The following is a 17,019-nucleotide window of genomic DNA, read 5'->3' on the forward strand; positions in this document are numbered from 1 at the left end:
TGTCCAGTATAAAACTCAGAAAATGGATAATGTAGGGATTAGACTGGGAAGGTTTTTTTTTCCTCTCTCACATGCCCTCTTTCTGGAAATCTGCTTCATTCTCATTCTTCTCTCTGTAGATGGAAGTTTGGCTACATACCCAAGGCTACTCTAGCCCCCTGGGGCTTTGGCTTGCCATGGCAGTGCCAGTGGCCTCAGCATTGTTTGACCTTTCCATCTAGATGTTCCTCTGTAAAAAGTCTACTGAACACATTCATTATATCATTTCAAATCAGCAGGAGAGAGAATCTGAGCAGCCTTGCTTGGGAGCATGCACTGTCCAGTTGTCTCTGATTTTATGGGGCTGCCCTTTTCAAAGACTCTAGGAGGGGCCACATATCTAAGGGGGGTGGATGGGGACAGTGGCATGGTCCATTTCAGCAAGAAGGTCTTAAGCAGAAGTGTTTACAGGGTAGGGACCATGCTTTAGATACACTTTTTTTACACTGCTTCCCCCCGCCCAACCCCTCCCCTTAAACACTATATCTTAAGCTTTTTCCTATGTTACCAGGCATATGTTATCATAGGCATTATTTTAATGGCTGCATTAGAACCCATTGTCTGGACTAATTGTAATTTAACCATCTCCAGTTGCTGGCCTTTCTACCACTGTCAGATCAGCCACCCTTCTGACCTTGTACTGTGTCCATTTATCTACAAATACACATACTTGTCATTTAAGACTTTTTTAAATGTTAAAAATAAGTAGTTGTCATAGTTACTAGCACTTCAAAAAGGATGTATCTTCCTAAAAATAGAATGGCTTAGTGGTTTTTGAGAATTTTAAAGTAAAATAGACATTGATATTGCAGTTAACATTTTGCTTTCTTGTATATATTTTTTACATTCTCTGGCATTTTTATGAGTAAAGTTTCATTTGAAGGAATTTTTATTCCGTAATAGAAATAGTCGTAACCTATGAGAATGGAAACTCTAAAAGGTTCAACTTTCTAGTCATCAGATAGTTAAGAACATAGTCGCAATAATTAACAACAGTCAGTCGTGACTGACTTGTGTTGAATGTGAGTCAGTTAACGTTTACAATTTAAGTACGATATTATCAGATGCAGAAAAATAAGCAATATATTAAAAAGAGTATTGGCCTAGGGGTCAGGAAGCTTAGTCCTAACTCTGTTCCTTCAGCTGAGAACCCCTGGGTAAGTGATTTAACATCCAATTCTTAAATACCTAGTGAGTTTCAGATTTTGTACTTGGGTTGGGAATATAGATAGACACGGATCTATCTTTCATGGTTCTCCAGGGGCCCTGCCCTCACCTTGGCACACAGTGAGTGTTCTCATCCAAAATGGAAATTTGTCTTCTGTGTAACAGGGCACTCTTCCCAGGGTAGTTGTGTAGATCAAATGAGAATGTGTATAAAAGCAAGCTGTAAATGGCAAAAAAAAAAAAAAAAAAGGCACCATAAAAACAGGAAACTATGAGAATTTTCTTTCACGTAAAAAAATTTTTTACAGTTCCTTAGAACTTTAATCAGCACACTAACATGAGCTGCCTGTGGTTTTGCTTTTAAACAGATAGGAAAGCTTTACTCATGGACCAGTGATACTGTTGAAGATTTAGGCTTAGTTATTCTCCAAGAATATAAAATACTGGTTTTGTGTGATTTCATTTTCTAAAATAACCAACCGAAAAACTGAGCTGAATAACCGAAACTATCAAAGGAAGGGTGAGTGTCTGAGAGGGAGAAGTATTTTCTTGGTTCACTGATGATTTGCCTTTGCTTGATTCCAGCTGCAGCACATCGTGAGTGATGAGATCTGTGTGCAGGTGACTGACCTTTATCTGGCTGAAAACAATAATGGGGCCACCGGAGGCCAGCTGAACACGCAGACTTCCAGGAGTCTCCTGGAATCAACATATCAGCGGAAGGCTGAGCAACTCATGTCAGATGAGAATTGCTTTAAGGTGAGAGTTACTCGTGTAGACAAGGACCATACTGGTGACAGTATAAGTTGTTGGAACTATCTCCATGAGAAATCAAAGCCATACCAGCATACTTTGATCCAGTGATTCTGCTCCTGGAATTCCTTAGAGTTCATGTGAGCTCACTGGAGGGAATGAAAAACATGGAAAAGTGGAATTCTCCATGGGAAGCCTGTTATTTTCTTGCCTTTTATAATTTTGTATTCTGCCTTTTTCTCTTTGAATATTTTGTTATAGTATAATGCTTTGTGAATATTATAATGTTTGGTTTAAAAATGTTAATACAGAGGGGCACCTGGCTGGCTCATTCAGAAGAGCATGTAACTCTTGATGTCGGTCGGGGTCATAAGTTCGAGCCCCACACTGGAGGTGGAGATTACTTAAAAAAAAAATACTTAAATAAATAAAAATGCTAATACATGTAATCCATGATCATTGTAAGAAAGAGAGAAAATGGAGAAAAAAGAAAAAAATTATCACCCATAGTGCTTCCCAGAAATAATTACTAATGACATTTTTAGGCTTTTCTGTGTTTTTATAGGATTTGAAAGAGGGTATACTGAGCAAAATGGTCTAAGTTATTTTGCTCAATTAACAATACCTGGATTTCCATCTCTTCATGACTATTTGATATTTTATAGAAAATTAGGACTGCCTTGTTGGGCATTTAGGTTGTTTCCATTTTTCACCATTACTTTGCTGTCATTACTAGTTACTAAAAACAAATAGTTGGGAACAACCTAGATGTCCGACCGGCTGTGGGAATGATTAATAGCAGCCTTTATTTTTTTAATAGAAGCCTATTGTGTGAATACCAGGTAGCATATTTTGCAGCCCTTAACAGTTAAGTATAAATTATAAAAATACTGAAGTAAATAAAAGGATACAAAACTATGGGTACTATGATTACAGCTGTGTAATGAATATATGTGATTGAACAAAACTGGTATATATTTACATAAGGATGGGTTCCAGTGGCCCAGAATAAGGTTTGTAGTTGACCAAACAGAGAACTAATATATCCTTACTGGATATTTCACATGTACTTAAATGATCTGACCCCAAATCGTCTACTTAGTTGCCTGCTTTGGCTTTTAGCTATTTCTTTAGTTTCTTTTTCTTTTCTTTTTTTTTTTTTTTTTAAGATTTTATTTATTTATTCATGAGAGACACAGGGGGGTGGGGCAGCAGAGACACAGGCAGAGGGAGAAGCAGGCTCCATGCAAGGAGCCCGACGCGGGACTCGATCCCCAGGTCTCCAGGATCACGCCCTGGGCTGAAGGCAGGCACCAAACTGCTGAGCCACCCAGGGATCCCCTATTTCTTTAGTTTCTAATCCATCACTTATACTGTTTGCAGTACAGAAGACATTTCCTAAGCTTATCAGGGTTTTGTTGTGTTTTTTCTTCAGGGTTCTGAAAGTGTTTGTTAGAAGTTTACTGTGTGTTGTTTGGTGGTGAGCAGAATTACCATCCCCACCCACAATGACTTAACAATGCATTACATTGTGTGGTGAAGGCTGATGAAGGAATGGGTAGACTCACCCTATGGATAAGAGTAGTTTTCAGGGGATGCCTGGGTGTCTCAGTGGTTGAGTGTCTGCGTTCAGCTCAGGGCATGATCCCGGAGACCCGGAATCGAGTCCCACATCAGGCTCCCTGCGTGGAGCCTGCTTCTCCCTCTGCTTGTGTCTCTGCCTCTCTTTCTCTCTGTCTCATGAATAAGTAAATAAAATCTTTAAAAAAAAAAAAAATAGTTTTTAGACTGGCACAGGGAATAGCATGTACAAAGTCTTAGTAAGCAGAAAAATTATGTCACATCAGTGATCCTTTAAAATGTTCACATGGAAAACAAAATTCGATACTATTAACATTAAGCTAAGCATAAGTAGCCCTTCAGAACTCCTGCCCACCCCTGAGCCCCAGCCTCCTCTTCATTTTGTTTCTGTGTACATCCTACACTGCTTTTTATTTAATTAATTTATTTAAGATTTTATTTATTTATTCATGAGAGACACAGATGCAGAGACACAGGCAGAGGGAGAAGCAAGCTCCCCATAGGTAGCCCGATGCAGGACTCAATCCCAGGACCCAGGATCATGACGTGAGCCAAAGGCAGATGCTCAACTACTGAGCCACCCAGGTGTCCTTTGTATACTGCTTTTTAAAAACTCAGTTATGTTTAACTGTGTATACATTCATTTTTTTTAAGGTTTTATTTATTCATGAGAGACACAGAGAAAGAGAGAGAGAGGCAGAGCCACAGGCAGAGAGAGAAGCAGGCTCCATGCAGGGAACCCGATGTGGGACTCTATCCCGGGACCCCAGGATCACACCCTGGGCTGAAGGCAGACACACTCAACCACTCAGCCACCCAGGCGGTCCCATATGTGTATCCATTCAGACCTTCTTCTGTGCCTTTACATACATACATGTGTATATGTGGAAATAAATATTAGGCTGCAGATTCTATATCATGCTTTTTTCACTTAGTATGGCTCAGAATTTCTGTTTTGGTTTATATAGGTCCAGCCCTTTTTTTCAACTGCTTTGTCATACTTAAGAGTAAGAATGTACCATAATTTAAAAATATACCATCGTTATAAAAAAAATCATTCCAAGGACATCCGAGTGGCTCAATTAGGCAATTTTTTTTTTTTTTTTTTAATTTCAATTAGGCATTTGAGTCTTGCTTGATTTTGGTTCAGGACATGATCTTGGGCTCGTGAAATTGAGCCCCATGTCAGACACCACATCTGCTTAATTCTCTCTCTTCCTCTATCCCTCCCGCCATTTGCGCCCCCCCCCCCCCCCCCCCAAATAAAGATCATTCCCTTCAGGGTGAACATTTAAACAATTCCCATCATTTACTTTCTCAAATAGTGCTGCATCCTAGTGCTTATATCCTAGTGTACATGTGTTAGTAGTATTTGAGGTAGAGACAAATGAAATCACAGGGTGAAAGGATGTGTGTAGGGGATCCCTGGGTGGCACAGCAGTTTGGCGCCTGCCTTTGGCCCAGGGCGCAATCCTGGAGGCCCGGGATCGAGTCCCACATCAGGCTCCCGGTGCGTGGAGCCTGCTTCTCCCTCTGCCTGTGTCTCTGCCTCTCTCTCTCTCACTGTGTGCCTATCATAAATAAATTAAAAAAAAAGAAAGGATGTGTGTATATTAAATTTTAAATAAATAAATATATAGACATATATTCTTTTAATCGTTGTTTTAAGCTCCATACCCAACATGGGGCTTGAACTCATAACCTTGAGATCACAAGTCACACGCTTCTCCACCAACTGAACTAGCCAAGTGCCCCTGAATGTTACATTAAAAAAAATTTTTTTTAATTTACTTATAAGAGACAGAGACAGAGGGAGAGGGAGAAGCAGGCTCCATATGGGACTCGATCCCAGGACTCTAGGATCACGCGCTGGGCCGAACACAGGTGCTAAACCACTGAGCCACCGGGGGATCCCCTTGAATGTTACATTTTAATGGAGACCGCTATTTCACTCTCTACAGCCACAGGCTATATACACTAGTGTGCACTTTTCTTTTTTTAAAGATTTTATGTACTTGTTTTTGTTTTGAGAGAGAGTATGCAAGCAGGGGCAAGAGCAGAGGGAGAGAGAAATTCTCTTGATGCAGGGCTCTATTTCCTGACCCTGAGATCATGATCTGAGTGAAATCCAGAGCCTGATGCTCAACTGAGCAAGCCCCCTACGCTCCCCTAGGATGTACTTTCGTAAGAGCATTTATTTCCCCATCCTTAGTCAACACCGGTGTTATCAAACTTTTGTATTTTGACCCTTTGGGTGGCACGTTATTCTAATTCATATTTCTCCATTCTCTACCATTGACCATTTCTGTTTCCTTTTCTGTATATTGCTTATTCATATCCTTCACCCTGTGTTTGGGAGGGGTGTATAGCTCTTTTTGTATACTTCTAAAAATAGGGCTTTCTCTGGTGTAGTTTCTCTGAAATTTATTGGACTTCCCCTCTATCCTTCAGTGACCACCTGAGTGTCACTTGAGTGATGTGTGAAATCATTCTCAACTCAGTGAGAAGCAATTGTTTATTCCCATAGTGTACTGTCCATGTCTCTAGAATGTACCTTGGTAGTTACCTTAGTTTTAATATAAATAATACCTGTTTATATTCCTTTTTTTTTTCTTTTTTTAAGATTTTATTTATTCATGAGAGGCAGAGAGAGAGAGGCAGAGACACAGGCAGAGGGAGAAGCAGGCTCCATGCAGGGAGCCGGACATGGGACTCCATCCCAGGTCTCCAGGATCACGTCCTGGGCCAAAGGTGGCGCTAAACTGCTGAGCCACCTGGGCTGCCCATCCCACTGGATTTGAACTTTCAGGAAGATCAGTTTGGTAGCACTGAGTAAAGAGGAGTATGAAGAATAGGAGGTGTGTTCACAACTGGTGGCAGTTACCATTTGGGTGATGGTTGTGTGCAGTCAAGTAATGAAACTAGTCAAGACTAGGGGAGTGCTTGCAAAATTGGGAGAGCCAGGGTAAACACATGTTAAAGGGCCTAACAAGCCAGGTGACAGGTGGAGGAGCCTTTTGGAGGAGCCTTTTGGAGGTGAAATTAAGTTGCATTTTAAGTAGAGAGGAGATGATCAGTATCACTTTAAAAATTGATTTCCTTAAGCAATAGGATAAATCTTGACACTCTAGGTCATCCTAGATCGGGTAGGGAGCAAATGTTTAGGGACAGTTTTGTTTCTTTTCTTTTCTCTTTTTTCTTCTCTTCTCTTCTCTTTCTCTCTCTCTGCATGCCTGCCTGCCTTCCTTCCTTCCTTCCTGAGACACCCAGAAGCAGAGACACAAGCAGGCTCCCTATGGGGAGCCCGATGTGGGACTTGATCCCAGGACTCCGGGATCATGCCCTAAGCCAAATACAGCCAAAGACATTCAGCCCCAGAGCCACCCAGGTGCCCTGAGACAGTTATTTTCAAATCTGTTTTGGAAGTAACTTGTTTGTACTTACGTTACATGTTTTATGTTCTTTTCATGTTTTAAATTTTACTGGCATGTAGGAATTTTTAAAGCTTCTCTGGAAGAACTGGCTTCTAGTCCGATTAACATATTGACCATGTGGCCTTGAAAAGTGAGAACTCTGAATTTTAGATTTTTCCCTGTGTAAAATGAAGCAGGTTGAAATACATGATTCTCAAGCTTCCTTCTGATCTTCTGCATGTGATCGGGACAGTGATCTTGTCTGCAGTAAGCTGTTAGGATAAGGGCATTGAGAATCTTGGGATTCTGACAGAGGTCTCATGTGCCACCACCATTTAATAGTTCTTTTATGCAAAGCATGACTTGTTTTTGCCTTTAATCAGTGTATTGCTTTTACATATGAATTTTTTAGGAAATCATACAAATAATGTTAGAACTCAGAATTATAAGAACTTCAAATATGATTGATACTATTACAGCAGATCACTTGTTAATATATTGATGCTTTGTGTTCCTTACACCATAGTGGATGTGATGCCTTGGGTATTTTATTTCATTATTTTATTTTATTATTTTATTATTTTATTTTAAGATTTTATTTTTAAGTAATCTCTACACCTAACATGGGGCTCAAACATACAACCAGGATATCAAGAGTCACATGGTCTACCAAGTGAGCCAGGCACTGCCTTGCGTGGTAGTCTTCATAGCAGTAGAATTGATTGATGCTCTTGGTTGGGTTTGATGTTTTTCACTTCACTTTGGCATAAGAAGTTTCCTTTTCTTTCTTTCCTTCTTTCCTTTTCTTCTCCTCTCTTTTCTTTCATGCTATCGGCTTGTTAACGTTTTTGTATTAAGTTCCAGAAATGGGGAGATCCCTGGGTGGCTCAGCGGTTTGGTGCCTGCCTTCGGCCCAGGGTGTGATCCTGGAGTCCCGCGATCGAGTCCCACATCGGGCTCCCTGCATGGAGCCTGCTTCTCCCTCTGCCTGTGTCTCTGCCTCTCTCTCTGTCTGTGTCTCTCATGAATAAATAAATAAATCTTTTAAAAAAAAAAAAGTTCCAGAAATGGAATTATTGGGTGAAATGGCATTGACATTTTATGGTCCTGGCTTTATGCCATATTTCTTTCCAATGAACAAAACAAGTTTAAAACACTCTTAAATTGATTATTGCTTCAGCTAATGCAAGGGGTATGAAGCATGAAATGGTGCTTTTTGCTCTAACCTTTCATTGTGCTGGTAGCAAGATTGGACTTTGCCTTTTTATAACCTGCCTCCTAAACTTTGGAGTACCTGCCTCATCTCTTCAGTTAAAGTGAAGTTTTATAACTTTATTGCCTCCCTACCTCCCAACCCTTGAGCGGCTAGTTTATAGCTTTGGAGATGATCTTTTGTTTACACTCTGCTTCCTTATTTGCAGCTTATGTTTATTCAGAGCCAGGGCCAGGTTCAGCTGACCATTGAGCTCTTGGATACAGAAGAGGAAAACTCAGATGACCCTGTAGAAGCAGAGGTATGGACAAGTATATTGCAGAAACTGTGTGCTTAGAGAGCTGTCATATCCTGAGACTGCCTAGTTGATGGTCTTCTAGAAGGCCAAGACAGCCTCAGGCATGTTAAGAGTCAGAACCTGATGTTTAAAGTGCAGGCCATTCCAGCCATGTGTTCAACGGAAGGGACGGGCTGCCTGGTGGTATATATTTAGGGTTCATGGCAGTCTTATTTAGCCATCAGGAAAGCCATCTATCAGGACATCTCATGGTTGGCAGCCTTTCTATTTTTCTTCTAAAGTATAAGAAACAACAAAAGAGGTATCATCTGCCCAATATCAATGTTAATGAGAGATGCAAGCCATGTGTGGGATATTGAGGGGATATGGAAGGGAGATTGTTGTTCTGTGGGAATATTGACTCCTAGTTGCCAACTCTTTGAAAAATATTTTTCAGATGCCAGAAATCCAGATTTTAATGTGAAAGATACTGATTTTCAGACATTTGCCATTGTTTATTCTTTAACAAAACCCTCTGTGGGGAAATAAAACTTGTCAGTGAGCCAGTCTCTACCCCTTTCTGACTTTTGGTAACTTTTAAGTATCTCAGACAAACTTTGAGTTTTGTTACCTAACAGGATTTTAAAGCTGTGGGTCAGTACCGGGTAACAGCATGTTATTATGGAAAGATATTTTTGATGTTAAAATATAAAGGTTTCTGACATTTTAGTCCTAGAGCTTGCTAGACTTCCTAAGGAGGATGGAGTCCAGTTTCTGTTCGCTTTCTCCATTCCCATTTTGTGTTTATAATCCTAGCGTTGGTCAGACTATGTGGAGCGATACATGAATTCTGATACTACCTCTCCTGAGCTTCGTGAGCATCTGGCACGGAAACCAGTATTTCTCCCAAGGTGAGTGAACTGAGTCACATATTGGCAGTATATACTTGCACAGCGTTGAGGAACAGAAAGTTAAATGACTTTCAGATCCTTGGTTTTTGCTTACTCAATTGGCTCTTCTGTCTGCTGAATAGCAAGGTCACTGAGGACACTAATTCAAGGTTTCTGTGGCTGTTATAACATACGCTTACCTTGGATCATGTGCCAAAGCATCGGAGAATCCAGAGTTTTGAGAATCAGCAGTAACTTTCCTATATTGGTTAGGAGTGTGTGTCAGTCTCCAAACTTTGATGATTCACTAAGAAGAGACTCACAGGACTCAGCATGTAGTCATACTCACAGTGATGATTTATTACAGTGAAAGAATACAGAGCTAAATCAACAGGGGGAAAAGGCGTCTGTGACAAAGAGGAAGCCAGATGTAAGTTTCCAAGAGTCCTCTCCCATTGCAGCCACATGGGATGCTCTTAATTCCTCCCAGCAACAAATTATGACAATATGTTAAAATGCTGTCTACCAGGGATGCCTGTGTGGCTCAGTGGTTGAGCATCTGCCTTTGGCTCAGGGCATGATCCTGGAGTCCCAGGATTGAGTCCCACATCAGGTTCTTTGCATGGAGCCTGCTTCTCCTCCCTCAGTCTGTCTCTTAAGAATAAATAAATAAAATCTTTAAAATAAAATAAATAAAATGTCTACCAGGGAAGCTCATTAGGAGATTCAGTGCCAGGGTTTTTTATTGGGTGATAGTCATGTAGGCATTCTCTCCCTAGCACATACAAAATTCTAGACTCCCAGAAAGCAAATTTTCAGATTAAACCATATATTTATGTGAATAGTTTAGATACAGTGATCCACTTTTATTGCTTAGGGAATGGTGGTACCTCTCCCAAAATCCAGGATTCCAGAACCCAGCCAAGCAACAATCTTTAAAGCAGACCTTTCAAAAGATAGCAATCTTACCAAAAATAGTAAGATAACTAGGAATAAATGTAACCAAAGAGGTGAAAGACTCATACTCTGAAAACTATAAAACATTGATGACAAAAATTGCAGAAGACACAAAGAAGTGGAAAGACATTCCATGCTCATGGATTGGAAGAAGAAATATTGTAATGTCTATACTACCAATGCAATCTATGCATTTAATGCAATCCTTATCAAAATACAGCATTTTTCATAGACCTAGAACAAATAATCCTAAAATCTGTATGGAACCACAAAAGACTCTGAATAGCCAAACAGTCTTGAAAAAGGAAAGCAAAGCTGGGAGGTATCATGACTCTAGACTTCAAAGTGTATTACAAAGCCGTAGTAATCAAAACTGTATGGTACTGGCACAGAAATTGGCATATAGATCAGTAGAACAGAATGGAAAATCTAGCAATAAACCCACGATTTATGTGGTCAATCTTTGACAAAGCAGGAAGAGAATATACAGTCTTTTCAACAAATGGTGCTGGGAAAACTAGTCACCTACATGCAAAAGAATGAAACTGGACCACTCTCTTACACCATATACAAAAATAAATTTAAAATGGATTTTAAAGACCTACATGTGAGACCTGAAACTATAAAAATCCTAGAAGAGGGGATCCCTGGGTGGCACAGTGGTTTGGCGCCTGCCTTTGGCCCAGGGCGCGATCCTGGAGACCCGGGATCGAATCCCACGTCGGGCTCCCGGTGCATGGAGCCTGCTTCTCCCTCTGCCTATGTCTCTGCCTCTCTCTCTCTCTCTCTCTCTCTCTCTGTGTGACTATAATAAATAAATAAAAATTTTAAAAAATCCTAGAAGAGAACACAAGCAGTAATTTCTTTGACATCAGCTGTAGCAACATTTTTCTAGATAAATCTCCCGAGGCAAGGGAAACAAAAGAAAAGTAAACTATTGGGACTTCATCAAAATAAAAAGCTCTGCACAGTGAAGGAAATAATCAACAAAACTAAAAAGCATCCTACAGAATGGGAGATTTGCAAATGACATATCTGATAAAGGGTTAGTATCCAAAATACATAGAAAACTTAAACAACTCAACACCCTCTAACACAAATAATCCAGTTAAAAATGGCAGGGGTGCCTGGTGGCTCAGTCAGTAAAGCATCCAACTCTTGATTTCGGCTCAGGTCATGAAATCAAGCCCTGCATCTGGCTCCACTCTTAGTGGGGAATCAGCTTGAGATTTGTCTCTCTCCTTCCCCCTCCTTCCCACCCCTTTCATGCATGAATGTACACTCTCTCTCAAATTTTTAAAAAGGGGGGGGGCGGGGAGAAGACATGAACAGACATTGCTTCAAGGAAGGCCTACAGATGGCCAAATGAAGTATGAAAAAATGCTCAACATCACTAATCCTCGGGGAAATGCAAATCAAAATTGTAATGAGATATTGCCTTACACCTTCAGAATGGTTAACAACATAAACACCTCATGCTGGCAAGGATGTGGAGAAAAAGGAACCCTCTTGCACTGTTGGTGGCAATGCAAATTGGTGTAGCTACTGTGGAAAACAGTAAAACAGTATGGAGGTTCCTCTAAAAGTTAAAAAATAGAGCTACCCTGTGATCATACTACTGGGTATTTACCCAAAGAATACAAAAACAGTAGGTCAGAGGGATACATGCACTCCTATGTTTATAGTGGCATTATCTGCAACAGCCAAGATATGGAAGCATCCTAAGTGTTATTGATAGATGACTGGATAAGGAAGATGTGTGAGATGGAGATAGATAAAATGGAGTATTATTCAGCCATAAGAAAGAATGAAATCTTGACGTTTGCAACAATATGGGTGGAGCTAGAGTATTATGCTAAGTGAAATAAGAGAAAGATAAATACCATAGGATTTCACTTATATGTGGAATTTAAGAAACCAGCAAAGGGGAAAAAAAGATAAGAAACACTCGTTTAACAATAGAGAACAGGGGATCCCTGGGTGGCTCAGTGGTTTAGCGCCCGCCTTTGGCCCAGAGCGTGATCCTAGAGTCCCGGGATCTATTCCCACATTTGGCTCCCGGCATGGAACCTGCTTCTCCCTCCTCCTGTGTCTCTGCCTCTCTCTCTCTCTCTCTCTCTCTCTCTCTCTGTGTGTGTGTGTGTGTGTATAATTAATAAATAAAAAATAAATAAAAACAACAGAGAACAAACTGATGGTCACCAAAGGGGAGGGAAGTAGGGGGTTGGGTGGTATAGGTGATGGGGATTAAAGAAAGCACTTGTCATGATGAAAGTGTTGAATCACTATATTGTATATCTGTAACTACTACAATACTGTACGTTAACTATATTAGAATTAACTTTTTAAAAACAAAATATAGCTCTCTTTTGAAGATAATAGGAAAAAACCCACAAAAGATAACAGTCTTAGGTTTGCTATATTCACTTCACAGAATTTTAAAACTTTCCTTCCTATTTAAAGGCAAAGCCTAGCCTATTGTTGGTCCTTTATCTGAGGATGAAAAAGGAGTTTCAAAAGTAGAAAAGAGGTTTTGCTCTAGTAAGGTGGCTTTCTTCCTTCCCAAAAGCTTGGAATTGAAATCTCATGTCTTACCTTTCCGGGAAGGTATTACTCCAATATGGACAGTCCCACACTTACAGTAGTTTGACTTAAATGATTTCTGGACTTTGATGCAAAAACAATACACACTCACTAGAAATCACACTTCGAATTTTGAATTGGGTCTTTTTGTAGGCTAGTGATTTGTGGTATGATCCTCTTGTGATTCTGGGCAGGAGCTGCAACTCCCAGTCAGCCTCATGATCGGGGGTCCAGAACTGATACACGTAAAACAGTTCTGTATCCACACAACCACTTTGTTTCCATTTTCCATACAGTAGTCGACAGATTACATGAGATCTGCAACACTTGATCATAAAATAGGCTTTGTGTTAGATCATCTTGCCCCATTGTAGGCTAACGTAAGTGTTCTGAGCACTTTAAAGTAGGCTGGGCTAAGCTGTGATGTTCCTTCAGTAGGTTAGGTTTATCAAATGCATTTTTGACCTACAGTATTTTCAACTTCTTATCGAGATGTAAACCCAAAGTCAAGGAAGATCTGTGCTATTACTAGATTGAGCCCTAATCAGAACATGGAAAGGGGTGTGAACAGAAGGGTCCCACCAGTCTCTTCATTCTTTGATTCATTCAGCAGGCTTTGAGCAGCTGTTCCATGCCAGGCCTCTCTTCAACAAAACAGACTTAGTCTGCGGCCTTATGGAATTGTACAATAAACATATCATGTGTTTCTCCCCAGGTTGGCCAAGTTTTTAAAAGATTTATAACCTGTGTTGTAGAGGGTGCAGGCTAGGAAGTCACTTTGATATTCTCTGAGGGAAATATATATAAATTGATAGAATCATTCTGGGGCCAGGGCAGTTAAAAGGTATGGGACTTTTACCCTACAACTTTGGTTTCTAATAATTTGCCTTACAGCTGTTATAGCTGAGGTTCTCAGGTCTTTTTGGCCTTGAGATCCCTTATATTCTTAGAGACTGAATAGTCCAAAAAGCTTTTGTTTATGTGGATTATATCAGGTAATACAGCTTTTTAAAAGATTTATTTTACAGGGCAAGAGGGATTGCATGCATAGGCAGGGGCAGGGGGAAGAGAGAATTTTTTTTTTTTTAAGATTTTATTTATTCAAGAGAGACACACAGAGAGGAGGGCAGAGACGTAGGCAGAGAGAGGAGCAGACTCCATGTAGGGACCCCAATGCGGGACTCAATTCTGAGACGGACTCCAGGATCATGCCCTGACCTGAAGGCAGATGCTCAACTACTTAGCCCTCAGCCGTCCTGAGGAAGAGAATCTTAAGCAGACTCCCTGCTGAACATGAATCCCATGACCCTGAGATCATGACCTGAGCCAAAACCGGGAGTCTGACACCCAATCACCTAAGCTACCCTGGCACCCCTTTATCTAGTTATATTACCATATTAGAGATTGGAGCTGAGTAAACATTTAAAATGTTTACTTGAAAAACACTAAACCCATATAATATAAGTAACACTTTAATGAAAAGCTATTTTAAAACATTAGTGGAAAGAGTGACATTGCTTTGTATTTTTCCAGATCTGTTTCCTGATTTAATAGAAAATAGCTGGATTCTCATATCTGCTTCTATATTCAGTCTATTCCACTGTGTTGTTTGATTGAAATATGTGAAGAAATGTGGCCTTACTTAAATACATAGCTAGAAAAAGAATTTTCATATGCTTTCAGATAATCATGGATATTCTTTGACATGACATCAAAAATCTTCCAAGTGGTAATTTCTTAAAGGTTTGGGGTGTGTGGGTGGCTTAGTCGTCTAAGCCTGCCTTTGGCTCAGGTCATGATCCGAAGATCCTGGGATTGAGCCCCACATCAGGCTCCCTGCTCAGCAGGGAGCCTGCCTCTCCCTCTCCCTCTGCCTGCTGCTCCCCCTGCTTGTGCTCTGTGAAATAAGTAAATAAATAAACAAAATCTTTATTTTTAAAAAAAATGGATATGAAGGGGAGAAGCAGTCACTCCGATGAGCAGGGAGCCCGGTGTAGGGCTCAATCCCAGGATCCTGGGATCATGACCTGAGCCGAAGGCAGATTTTTAACTGACTGAGCCACCCAGACACCCTTTTATTGTTTGGTTTGTTTGTTTGTTTGTTTGTTTTAAGATTTTATTTATTTATTTATTCATGAGAGACACAGAGAGGCAGAGACATAGGCAGAGAGAGCAGGTTCGGTTCCATGCAGAGAGCCTGATGTGGTTTTTGATCCTGGGACTCTAGGATCACGCCCTGGGCCTAAGGCAGCGCTCAACCGCTGAGCCACCCAGGCTGCCCATTATCATTCATTTTTTGAGAAAGTAGCTGCCAACACATACTCCAGGATGGCTATAGTCCATTGTTCTTTCAGGTAAAAATAGTGATCCATTTGCAGCTCAGGCAGTGCTCAAGTGCTTTCCTTTGAGAATCCCTTTGTGCTTTGGCACACTAGGGAGCTGTATGTATAGTTCCTATTTTACTACACAATATATTAAAAAAGACATGAACTAAGGGACTGGGATTTGACAAGATATGTTACTTTTTCATCAAGGACTTCTTTTTTTTTTTTTAAAGATGTATTTGAGAGAGAGCGAGCAGCACAGGTGGCGAAAGAGAGGGAGAGAGAAACTTAGACTCTGCTGATCACAGAGCCTGTCACAAGGCTCGATCTCCCAACCCTGAGATCATGACCTGAGCTGAAACCAAGAGTTGAACACTTAACTGACAGCAGCACCCATCATGGACATTTATTCATGAGAGGCAGAGGGAGAAGTGGGCTCCCTATAGGGAGTCTGCTGCAGGCCTTGATCCCAAGACCCCGGGATCGCTCCCAGAGCCAAAGGCATATGCTCAACTGCTGAGCCACCCAGGCGTTTCCCCCATCATGGACATTCTTAAACCAGCTTGCCTTTTTAAATTTATTTGGGAGAGAAAACTAGAGAGAGCAGGGGGAGAGGGAGAGAGAGAAGCATACTTCCCATTGAACTGGGAGCCCGATAGGAGGCTTGATCCCAGGACCCTGGGATCATGATCTTAACCAACTGAGCCACCCAGGTGCCTCCAGCTTTCCTCTTTTAATGGCCAGAGCATAGCCAGAGAAGACCACAAAGATTTCTAAGGAGAGTTTGGTGCTACCAACATTTGTATTCACCATTACTTTTGCACTACCAGTATAAATGTAAACATAGGAAAAAAAGGTTTTTTATATGTTTCAATGTTACTATGTTTTAGTATTATAATAAGAATAGTTTTTTGTTTTTTTGTTTTTTTGTTTTTATAATAAGAATAGTTTTGATCTCCTCAAGAGAGTCTTGGTACACCCCTTGGGGGTCCTTGGGCCAAAGATCTGCCATCCTACAGAAAAGTATACAAAGATACAAACTGAAGAAATGTTTTTCATAGCAAAGTATTAGAAACAATATCACTGTCTAGCTGACAGCCTTTCTCAGCTTACTTCTGGAGAGAATTCAGCTCTTATATACCTGCCAAGGCATCCATCGATGTGAATTATCTTGTTAACTTTGTATGTAGAAATCAGGAGTTATGTACTGTTGTTGCATGGGGGGTGGGGGGTGGGAGGGATTGAAAAAATAGGCGTTCAAATAATCTTCTTTGTCCAGTGGTTCAGATGAGGATCTCTGGTTGATTTCTGTTAAGGAATGGTTAAATTGAGGCATGTTACTCTGTAGCAAATCAAGAGAATGTGACAAGTCTTTGTGTGGTGAAATGAAAGGACTCTTTACACTAAAGTGAAAAGTTGAGAATAATAGGATAATATTTATAGTATATTCCTGTTTTGTTTTTAAAAACATCCCAAAGCGGAACTATGGTGAATGATTACGTATGTGGAGACCTAGAAGGTTTTATTTATTTATTTTTTTTTAATTTTTTTTTTTAAATTTATTTATGATAGTCACAGAGAGAGAGAGAGAGAGAGGCAGAGACACAGGAAGAGGGAGAAGCAGGCTCCCTGCACCGGGAGCCTGATATGGGATTCGATCCCGGGTCTCCAGGATCGCGCCCTGGGCCAAAGGCAGGCGCCAAACCGCTGCTCCACCCAGGGATCCCGACCTAGAAGGTTTTAAATCAAAACTACAATCAGTGGCTACCTCTGCCAAGACATGTGGCCCGGGGATAGGAGATGGTTAAAGATTTCTGCTTTT

The 17,019-nt window shown here is 40.7% G+C and overlaps 1 protein-coding gene across 3 annotated transcripts in view; it reads left to right on the top strand.

The window, feature by feature from the left end:
- The window catches only part of SIN3A (SIN3 transcription regulator family member A), a 70,503-nt gene that overhangs the window by 49,637 nt on the left and 3,847 nt on the right, over positions 1–17,019 (top strand). For all 3 annotated transcript variants that reach the window (XM_041744062.1, XM_041744061.1, XM_041744063.1), the window contains 3 exons: positions 1,792–1,965; positions 8,375–8,467; positions 9,260–9,354. In XM_041744062.1, the coding sequence (XP_041599996.1) occupies positions 1,792–1,965; positions 8,375–8,467; positions 9,260–9,354 (362 nt within the window). The remainder of the gene's footprint in view (positions 1–1,791; positions 1,966–8,374; positions 8,468–9,259; positions 9,355–17,019) is intronic.

The sequence above is a fragment of the Vulpes lagopus genome, chromosome 2 (genome assembly GCF_018345385.1).
Source record: "Vulpes lagopus strain Blue_001 chromosome 2, ASM1834538v1, whole genome shotgun sequence".
NCBI classification, from domain to species: Eukaryota; Metazoa; Chordata; class Mammalia; order Carnivora; family Canidae; genus Vulpes; species Vulpes lagopus.